Source organism: Vombatus ursinus, unplaced genomic scaffold (assembly GCF_900497805.2).
Source record: "Vombatus ursinus unplaced genomic scaffold, bare-nosed wombat genome assembly UNPS02014818.1, whole genome shotgun sequence".
NCBI classification, from domain to species: domain Eukaryota; kingdom Metazoa; phylum Chordata; class Mammalia; order Diprotodontia; family Vombatidae; genus Vombatus; species Vombatus ursinus.
Genome location: NW_020954596.1, coordinates 23,770,732 through 23,781,864, shown reverse-complemented (window position 1 = coordinate 23,781,864; position 11,133 = coordinate 23,770,732). Strand labels below are relative to the sequence as shown.

At 35.8% G+C, this 11,133-nt stretch overlaps 1 protein-coding gene across 4 annotated transcripts in view; it reads right to left on the bottom strand.

Moving 5' to 3' along the window:
- Positions 1-11,133, bottom strand: part of CPEB2 (cytoplasmic polyadenylation element binding protein 2) — an 80,313-nt gene that overhangs the window by 3,612 nt on the left and 65,568 nt on the right. For all 4 annotated transcript variants that reach the window (XM_027836232.1, XM_027836231.1, XM_027836233.1 and 1 more), the window contains 2 exons: positions 10,348-10,529; positions 1-399 (listed from right to left, as the gene is read on the bottom strand). The exon at positions 1-399 is cut by the window's left edge and continues 3,612 nt beyond it. In XM_027836232.1, the coding sequence (XP_027692033.1) occupies positions 172-399; positions 10,348-10,529 (410 nt within the window). In that variant the 3' untranslated portion in view covers positions 1-171. The remainder of the gene's footprint in view (positions 400-10,347; positions 10,530-11,133) is intronic.

The following is an 11,133-nucleotide window of genomic DNA, read 5'->3' as shown; positions in this document are numbered from 1 at the left end:
TTGGTGAAAAACAAGAGGCTTGTAGTGTTTTGGCTGCTGATAAAGATGCATGTATTGATAGCTGGGGTGAAAAGCAGAAGAATGCACTTATTTCTTCTGCACGTCAGTATCTTCAAACACAGTAAGCCACATGCACCCATCTTTCCTTAAACAGAGGCTGGTTCACTATACTTAGTTCCAGCGGAAGTGGATCTGACGTGGGCGGTCAGCGCCTTCCTTGACCAATGGCTTATGGAATTCACGTCCTGCACGAGAGTGGATGTTCGCCCAGCAAAACTCACAATAATACTGCAGGCAAGTGACATTGGCACAAAAGAAAGGGGCGAACTTTCCACCACAGCGTGCACCCTGGCATTCGTCACACATCTGGTCATCCAACACATATGGCTTTACCTCCACCTAAGATGGAAACACAGGGAAAATTCTTTACAAGGCAAAACAAAACAACGTTGTAAATGCTTTTGGCATTTGTCCAGGATTCTTTTGGAGAAAGACAGAAACTGGACAGGAAGAATGTCAGTATTTCTAATTGTAATTTTCCTCTACTAGACTGTAAGCTTTTCCAGGGCAGTGGGTACATCATATTTATCTTTTGATTCTCCCTCAGCACCAGCACATAGTAGGTACTTGATGAATGTTTATTTATAAAATCAATGCAATAGCTCGAGGACTAAAATTAATCCCATTTCCTTTCAATGAATAAATATAAAATTATACATGAAGACCAAATTTAACATTAATATCCCCAAATTAACAATTTATATAGTACTTTAAAGTTTACAAAGAGCTTCTCCTACAACCCTGCTGTGAGACAGTTGGAATAAAACACTGTTTCCATTTTACAAGTAAGAAAACTCAGGACCAGAGAGGCTGAGGTCCTTTTTACCTGCAAGACTGTGACATGGCCATTGTGACAGAGTTAATAAGTGTCAGAGCTAGAACTAAAACTCAGGTATCCAGAGACTCTCAGACCAGTACCAGTGCTTTTCCACTGTATCAGTACCATCATTTTTTCTCTGTTTTTCTTAAAGTACTTGGAAAAACACTAATCATCCTTATAACTAAGTAGTGTATGTGTGTACACACATACAACAGGTAAATATGATGACATTAGAAGTCTACAACTGTAATTATATTAAGATGTATGTTCTAGTCAATGGATAACTAAATTAATTGCAGTGAACACATTTAGAAAAAACCTTTAAAATTACACAACAGCAGTAATAGAATCAAAGTAGATTACATTTTAGATCTGGCAAGTCCGCCATATATTTACTCTTTTAACTTTTAAAATTAATTTACTCTATACCAATCAGATGGTCGATGAGAGTCACCTGGAGTTATTCAATTAAGGGGGCCAGAGATACAGATCATATGTAAACCTATCATGTGGTATGCCTGGTATTCTGAGAAATCTCAATATTTAAAACAAAATAATGGGAGTCAAATTGAGAAGACCTGATATGGAAGGAGTTGGAACAGCATCCATTTGGAACTTTGCTTCTGCACTAAGTCTTCAGAATGGATTATCCAACTCGTGCTCTGTATCTGAGCAGAGCTGTGCCCTCTCAAGATCTCATACCTTTTTATGGTTAAGACAATATATTTGAGTTGGAAAGAACCTAAGTGGTCATTCAGTCTAGCCCCCTTATTTGACAAGGAACCTGAGGCCTGGAGAGGTTATGTGATTTGCTTAGGGTCATTCACATAGTTATTGGTAAAATTCATATTGGAGTCCAGAGCATGTGTCTCAGCAAGGTTGTGCTTAAGATTCTAAAAGCTAGGCTTCAGCAATACGTGAACCAAGAACTACCAGAAGAGCAGGCTGGTGTTCGAAGAGGCAGAGGCATTAGAGACCAAATTGCCAACATTCACTGGATTATGGAGAAAGCAAGGGGATTCTGCTTCACTGACTACACTAAAGCCTTTGACTATGTAGATCACAACCAAATGGGGCAAGTCCCCAAAGAGATGGGAGTACCAGATCATCTTACTTTTCTCCTGAAGACAGCTAGAATGGAACATGGAATAACTGATTGGTTTAAGACCAGAAAAGGAGTATGCCAAGGCTGTATATTGTCACCTGATATATTTAACTTATATGCAGAGAATATCATGTGAAATGCCAGGCTGGATGAATCAAAAGCCAGAAAGAGGAGCACAGAAAAGCTAGTTTGAAGCTTAACATAAAAAAAACTAAGATTGTGTCAACTGGTCCCATCACTGCCTGGCAAACAGAGAGAGAAGAAATGGAAGCAGTGTCAGATTTTATATTCTTGGGCTCAAAGATCACTGCAGACAGCAACTGCAGTCATAAAATTAAACAACATTTGCTCCTTTGAAGGAAAGCTACTGCAAATCTGGACAGCATACTAAAAAGAAGAAACATCACCTTGCCAACAAAGGTCTGTATGGTGAAAGTTATGGTTTTTCCAGAAGCAATTAGCTGTGAGAGTTGGACTATAAGGAAAGCCGAGTACCACAGAATTGATGTTTCTGAATTATGGTGCTGGAAAAGACTTTTGAGAGTCCCTTGGATAGCAAGGAGATCAAATCAATCAATATTTAAAGAAATTAATTCAGGCTATTAATTGAATGGTCAAATACTGAAGCTGAAGTTTGGCCACCTAATGAAAAGGCAGGACTCATAAGAAAAGACCCTAATGTTGGGAAAGATTTAAAGCAAAAGGAAAAGGGGAAAACAGAAGATGATATGAATGGAGTCATGGAAACAATGAACACGAACTTGAATAGACTTTAAGAGATACTGGAGGACAGAAGAACTTGGCGTGCTATGGTTTATGGGGTCATAAAGAGTCAGACACAACTAAAAGGCTGAACAACAACATCTGTCTCCAAATTCAGTGCTTTTCCCACTGTACGATACTGCTGCTTCTAGGATGAGAAATGAATGGAAGAAATTAAGTTTCTCTGTTTAAAATAAATTCTATTTCTTGCTAATCACAGCATAATTACTCAATCCCTATTTTTTGAGTTGATGAGATAAAGTGGCTTAAGAATCAAAGGCTAAAAAAAAATGCCAAAGTAGTGGCCATGCTGTTCTGGGGCTTTTGGCTCCCAATATAGAAAGTTCAAAAGATCTGACATAATCTGCTTTTAAATAATTACAAGTTACACATAGTATGATTTTATACTATATAAAGTATATGTGTTGGACTCTATGTGAGTGTATATCTCAAGTATTTGGTTTCATTTTATAAACTCTGTAAACTGCAGATACACTAAATTTATGAGTTATCACTGTTATTGCTAAATAATGTAGAGATAGTACAGTGTAGTGAAAAGAACAACAAGATTTTGATAAAAAAGCTGGCTTATATCAAAATCCAAGGCTGCTAATTTTATCAACCTCATATCCCCTAGATCCATTCTGAAATACCATCTACTTTCTGTGTGATCTTAGGCAAGCCTCTTTCCCTGATCTGAGTGGGGTGCACTATATCCAACTGTATGGTCCCTTCCAGTTCTAACATTTTGAAACCGTGGGCCTGCAGAGCCCCCAATGATTTAAAAACATTGACATGACTGATTGCTGAGCTGAACATCTGAAGAATTAGAGAGGTATCAGAGAACTAGAGAGAAGCACATATCATCCTAACTTTCAAATTTTTAGACTAGGAGGAGTCTGCAAATTATAGGCCAATGAACTTGATGCTCTAATAAGGCACAAGTTCTACAATGTTTTATTTTAAAGGAATAATTTATGAGCATTTAGAAAGAGAAGTGGCAATCACTAATAGATAGATTTCTTCAATAAAATTATACCAGACTAATAACCTTATTTTCTTTTTCTGTCAAGACTGCTAGATCAGAGAATGCTATGGACATACTTTACCTCAATTTCAGCAGAGTATTTGAAAAATTCATTGCCGATAATAAACAAGGGCTAGATGGATAGAACAATTAGGTGATTTCAGAACTGGTTTAATGACCGGACTCCATTGAGTCCAGTCAACAATTTGTTCTTGGCTCTGTTTCAACTTGGATATAAGCATAGTTGGTATCCTCATCAAATTTGCAAATACAAAAATTAGAATTTTTTTTTTGGGAGGGGGTGGTCTGATGGGGGTTGGAGCGCAAGCATGTAAATAGTAGAAGGAGAAGAGAAAACAAGATTGCCAGCATTCTGTATGTAAGATTTAGGATTCTACCCTCCTAACCTCAGGGGAGGAGTACCTGATCAATCAGTTGAAATCTAATAAAGATAAATATAATGTCTTACACATGGCTAAAAAATAAAAATCAGCTTCACAAGTATAAGATTGGGGAGGCTAGCAGCATTACTATCAAATAACGAGATACTTTGATGATTATAATATTACATTTTTGATTTCCTTTTCACCTCAACAACTCTGGAAAGGCTGTTTCCTTCCATGTAACTTTTGTATTGATTTTTTTTCTCTTCAAAGAGCATTCAGAAACATAAGTACCATGTATATTCCATAAAAAAGGGAATATTTTCCTTTTCACAAATGAAAATAACAAAAAAGGATCTTTTCTAACAGAAAGATTGTTGAGAAAAATCCACATAATTATGGCAATTAAAATACACTGTCTCTCAATTCTATAGCCACTAACTTTCAATCTTTCCTGTCACTAAAAATCTACTGATGCCTTATCATGACATGGAGGTAACTGAGTTCTTGAAGGCTATTACAGCCTGATTCTGAAAAATATGTCTGTTTTCTAATTGACAGGCTAGCTAACTCCAAAGAGGCCAATCATCAGAAAGCTAGCCACCAGGTAAAGAATCGTTTTGATGACAGCAGCTCATGAACAGTATTATCAATCAAGACATTAGGAAGTTGGAATCCTATCAGTAGCCGGGGTAGCCACACTAAATAAGCATCTGCATACATTTCTATGCCCATAAAGAAAAAGAAAAAGAACACTAAATTCTTTAAAAACAGAATGCAGTGGGCAAATGTTTGACTTTTCTTAATAATAAATTTCATTTTTTGAGTCAACTGGGGGTAGTAGAGAGAGAGCCGGCCTCAGAGCTCAGAGTCAGGAGAATGCAACTTCCAAGTTTTATCTCTGCCACATACTAGGTCATCGGGGGTGAGTTACTCAACTGCTGTCAAGTATTCTCAGTACCTCTCCAAAGAGGAGAAGTTGCAGAGAAGGTGCCAACCTGCACTGCTAGAGGAAGTTCCTTACACCAATGAAATCACAGGTCCTGTCACTCTCTTACAACTTAACTTTCTCAAGAATGAAATTCTGAGTACAAAATAAACACAAATAATTCAAATGAAGAATATATATTTGAGACTCATGTAGGTGAAAAGGAAACTCACTGTCAATTTAGATTTTTTAAAAGGCATGGAAAGAAGACAGAAGATTTTCAAGGAGTACTAAAGCCCAGACTCAGGATGGTAAATTCTAAGGAAAACAAAAAGGGACTTTTTTTTTTTTTAATTATGTTGGGAGGATGAAAGACATCAAAAGAGGAACAGAACACTTGGTGCTTGGGGTGGGACAATAAATACAACAGAAGGGAAAAAACTCTTCACCTTTTACTTGTTTTTCTTTTCTTTTTGTCTGTCAAGGAGAATGACTGTCAGTCTGGAGATGACAGAACTAAAATGGTTAACAGCGAGCTGAAAGCGAAGGTAAGCGAGGAGATAAAAGACAATACCTCCCTAACCTCAAAAATTACGAGTCACTACATCTGTGTCAATAAGATCCCAAGGTACTAAAACAGTGAGCTGATTGTGACTCCTGAGTCCCTCAATGTTGGTCATCTTTGAACCAAATGTCTTGATTTTCAAGAGTAAAGAAAAGAATTCTTATGTTGCTTGTTTATTTTCTGACAAGGAGAATGATCTTCAAATTAAATTTCAAAAGATAGTAGCGATTAGCAGTGAATTAAAGGTCAAGATAGTCAAAGAGATGGAACAAGAAATTTGCAAATTATCGGCTACTGAGCTTGCAGACAGAATCAGACAACAAAATTTAAAAGGAATTATTTATCAGCATTTAGAAAGAAGCAGTGTTGACTAAAAGCATGAAGTCACTCCACTAAGAACAGGGCATAACAGACTAACCTAATTTTCTTTTTTGAAAGGGATGTGGGACTGGTAGGTCAGGAGAGGCTATGGACATAACTTGCTTCCATTTTGGCAAAGTGTCTGACAAGTCTTTCCTATTCTTGTGGATAAGACTGGATATGTCTCCATTTTCTGTCCAAATCTGTTGCTATAAGGAACTACCAGTGAGGATTCTCTCGATAAATGCAGATCAGCAACTGCTCTACAACTTATAGACTTAGGGAGTTGCCTATGGGAACAGAGAGGCTAAGTAACATACCCAGGGTCACATGGCCAGAATGTGTTAAGAGACAGAACATAAACCCAGATTTTCTTGACTCCAAGGATGGCTATCTACTACTCCATGGTGCTTCCTGTACCTTTTTTATTCTATAAGATATATTCTAAATGTTTATTGTGAGATAAATCGCAGTTCAATTAGGTGGCTTCACAATTAACTTTACTCCACTGGAATGCCTCAGATCATCCCTTGGCTCCATACTGTCAAACATTTTTATTAATGATTTGGAAAAAGGAAGCAAAGTTGGAATGCTTATCAAATTAGTAGATGACAAAATTAGGAGGGACAGCTAACATGCTGGATGACAGTTCGAATTCAAATAACAATTAGCAGAATCTAAGATGGCAAAATGTAATGGGGATAAATGAAATCATAGTGTTTTTTAAAAAAAAAGCATTAGACTATGATGGAGGAATCTTGTACTGTCTGGTATGAAAAAAAAAACAACAACATCTGGGGCCTTTAGTTGATTACAAGCTCAAAGAATCAATAGTATGACTCAGAAGCATGCCCCTGTCCCCCCCAAAACCCCAAAATTCCAACAAACTAATGCAATCATAAAGATAACATAGCATTAAAAGAATAACAAATAACATCTAAAAGAAGGGAGAAAACAGTCTCACTATACTCTGATCTGATAAAATCATATGCCGTGTGCTATAATCAGTTCTGGGTACCACATTTTAGGAAAGAAAGGCTAGAGTATATCTGGGTAGGTATTCCAGATAAAGAGATAAAAAACCATGCCATATGATGAACAACTGAAAGAATTATGGCTGTTTGGTCTAGAAACTAAAAGGTAGGCATGAGAGTTATTCTTTAATTATCTGAAGGTTTTGTCAAGTAAAAGAGGGTTGATTTGTTAAAAGGGAAAAAGCTAAGACCAACAGGAAATTGCTGAATGGCAGATTTTGGCTCAAAGTAATGAAATTTTTCTTATCAATTAGAGCTATTCAAAAAGTAGAATGTGCTGATTTGAGGGATAGGAAAGTAGGTGGGGGAAGGAGTCTCAGGATCCAGAGAGTTAAGGGACATCAGGTCACGTATTACAGCCCCCATCATGGAGTTTGAGTATGAGGAAACCAAGGCCCAGAAAGGTTAAGTAATTTGTCCAAGTTAACACAGTCAATATTCAAACCCAGGTTCACTGACTCCAAGTCCAAGATCTTTTTTCTACGGTATGCTATACTGATTCACATTGAAACTATATGGCTACTTGTCAGGGATAATATAGAAGAGAAATTCCTCTTCTGGTGCAGGTTTAACTAGATGTGAGATCACCTCTTCATTTTTCAGGTGAGGAACCTGAGGCTCAGAGAGGTTAATTGACTTCTCCAAGGTCACACAGCTAATAAGTACCCAAGAAGAATTTGAACCTTGATCCCTACTACAAATCTAGTACTTCATTAACCACTAGTAGTTAATAAATTTTGAACTGAATTATTGGATAAAAATTTAACTTGACTATGTATTATCTATTCTGTAGTGCCAAGTATAAAGCTGGATGCACACAGTAGGTATTTGAAGACTGTCTCTCTGCAATGCTGAGGTCCTCATGCAAAGAACTAATGTAACCTTTTGCTTCATGTTAGAAAATATGCACCTTGGAAAAAAAGAGAAACTGGGTTTAAAGCAACCCATACATAAAGGGTGAACTCTGGAGTAGAATCTCAATCCGAATCCCACTGCCCTCTCACATGTGACACTGGACAAAAGTCACTGAACCAATGTGGGGCTTAGCTTTCTCATCTTTAAATGAAGTGGTTGGCAGCCTCAGAGGCTCTCCCAGTTCTAGATAAAATTGCATACTTCAGAAACCATTTACTGTGGGTTACCCAGTTATTTTTTCATTTTTTAACACTTACTTCAACAAGCAGGGAAAAGGAAATTCTAAAGGAATTTTTTATTTTTAATTTTCCTTATAGAAATCAATTAGTTTTATAGTACAAAACTTTTGTTTTCCATGATTACAATGAAAAGCTAAATAAAACCAAACAGAATTTAATAATAAAAAACATTTAAGCATTTTAAAGTCCAAATTCTGACTGCACAGAAGGTGAGAAAGGGTGAGTCATAGAAAAAAAATCAATATGGATATGCTAGTTAACTGTATCACCTAGAAAACAATTAATAAAGATTTTAAAGTCATATACATAGTTGGAATGACAAATAATGGACTTATTTTCATTTGTGAGTGTTCTGGGTTTCTATTCACTTTGCTTACATACTTCCTATACTTACTCCCCACCCTGATTTCAAGACCTAGGAAAATACTAATCCTATATATAAGGACTCAGTTAATAAATATGGAAGCAAGTCCCAACTGCCATCAATATTTAACCCCTATAAGTAGCTTAAAAATGGCTACTCCTCTCTCTCTCCTCTCCAGGAAGCAACCTTTCAAAGTCTTCACAATACAAGAAGAAAGACTGAGATCCACCCCTATCTACATCCAGGGGTTCTGATGCTTTAAAAGGCCTCCAGCTGATACAATAAAGAATAGCCTTCCAATTAGGATATCCATCAGAGATCTATAGTACAGAGTTGAAATACCACTTAAATTTCATCTAGAAAAATCAGCCCAACTGTCAATGGGTACCATCTGGGCATGAAGCCTCTGTGGCAAATCTTCTTGTCATCAACTCAAATTTTATAAAAGAATTTTAATATGTTAAGTCTGCTGTGACAAGTGTGTGTGTGTGTGTGTGTGTGTAGGGGATTAGCTCAAACAACAGCCTTTATTAAAGCTAACGACAGTACACTGAGGGAATCAGGTATTCTGTAACTTGGAAAATGTAATGTCCTTAGATATATAATAGTAATAAAGTCTCACTTATTTAGCATAGAGAAGAATGAACTGTTTACTTTTTAAGTATTTTACATTTAAATCATTAATCTGAGAAAAGGAAAAAGACTAAAGATAGTATAGATTACAGCAAAGTCAAACAAACAAGTAAAAGCAATTTTCTTCAATGAATGCATGTGCCAATTTTAACTGTTACAAAATCTAGAATTAAATTCTAGGACTTGTGATTTGTTTCATACTTCTGCCCTCAATATTTTTTTTTAAAAGATTTTACACCTTGTTCAGAAGTGGCAACATATGGAAGAGTTGGCTGACCTTGCCATGTTTATGAATTACAAAGGCGTTTTCAATTACTAATTAATTTAATAAGCATTTAAAAGCATCTAATAAGTGTAAAGTACTGGGAGGCAGCAAAGATGAAATAAACAGACCTTTCCCCTTCCCCCCAAGGGAGTTCACAATTTAGGAGGGTTACTCCTGGCTGAACCTAAGCAGGACATCTTAATCAGAATTGCATAGAAGCAAAGAGTTGAGGAAAAACTTAGGAATCATCTAAAATAGCCCATCATTTATCTAAATTTGCATTTAGAAAAGATTTATAAAATAGAAGAATAGCTAATAAATATTATTTTCCCTGCTTTGGACATTAATCTGCATTAGAATTCCCATAGGAGTGACTTTAGGCATGACATATACAAGATCTTCATAAAGTCTAAATATATGTTTAAACTTTTAGTATCAGCTTGTATGACAGAAACTATTACTAGAGTTAAATAGCTATTATTAAGAAAAATATCTACTTTAATGATATATTGCTAATAAAGATGTGAACAAATGAAATGGCTATTTACTACCATATATAGGAGAGAAATGATCTTCTATGACTAAATGAAATGAAGCACATATAAGCTATAATAAGAAAATGTAATTTCCCTATTATATATCATTAATGATCACTATTCCTGACTATCCTAAGTTAAAGGTTAAAAGTTTTTAAAATGTGCAAGGATTTTGAAGTCTTATTTGTACATTGAGAAATATTTTGACATAACTCTTAAGATTAAAGAGGATATGTGGTAAGTTTATAACACTCAAAACTGTTTATACTATCACAATGAACTTTTAGAGCTGTACTTTTGACTACACTTTACCATATATAAAATTTAGCACATTTATAATGTACAACTTACTCGTTTGTCAATATCGCCGTGTTGAAGTTGAACAAACCGAGCGCTAATGGCAGCAATATAGCTCTGCTGATTGGAAAAAGCAACACGCCCAGCACCTTTTGGGTACTTCAGCTCTGGATCTGTATCAATTCCTGCATAACAAACTCCACCATACAGCCGGTCCATTATCATTGCAAGTTCCACTGTAATAGGAAATTTTGTAAAAAGGGGTTAAGAAAGGTTATTGGCTAAAACAGATTAAAAAAACTGGCTCGTGCAGATAACAAATCTAACTACTCATTAAAAATGGACACATTTCTATAATGCTTTATGGTATTATAAAGCACTTTTTTCATAACCCTAAGATGTAAGTAGTATATTATTATTCCCATTTTACAGATGAGAAAATGGTGAAATGGTAGCTCAGAAAGTTTGAAAGATCTACCCAGAGCTGGCTTGTAATTCAACTGAGGTCTTCTAAATGAAGTTCTCTTTCTACTACAACACAGAATATTTATAACATCATTGCAAACCCCTTTCCAAACACGTGAAGTGGTGGAAAACAACTAATGGATGTTTTTAACTTTATTATTTCCCTCTTATTTTAAAATCTAATTTTTTTCACATGATTCCCAAGTTAATAATTCACATAGATTATAGGAAAACATTTATGGTACTGCTTTTAACACCTAAAATTCTTTTACAAAGAAAAAGGCCTGTGCAATTTCATTTGTGTGAAAATCTTAGCATCTTCCCTCTGAGATTATCTCCAATTTATCCTGTATATGTTACCTTTGCATATATGTC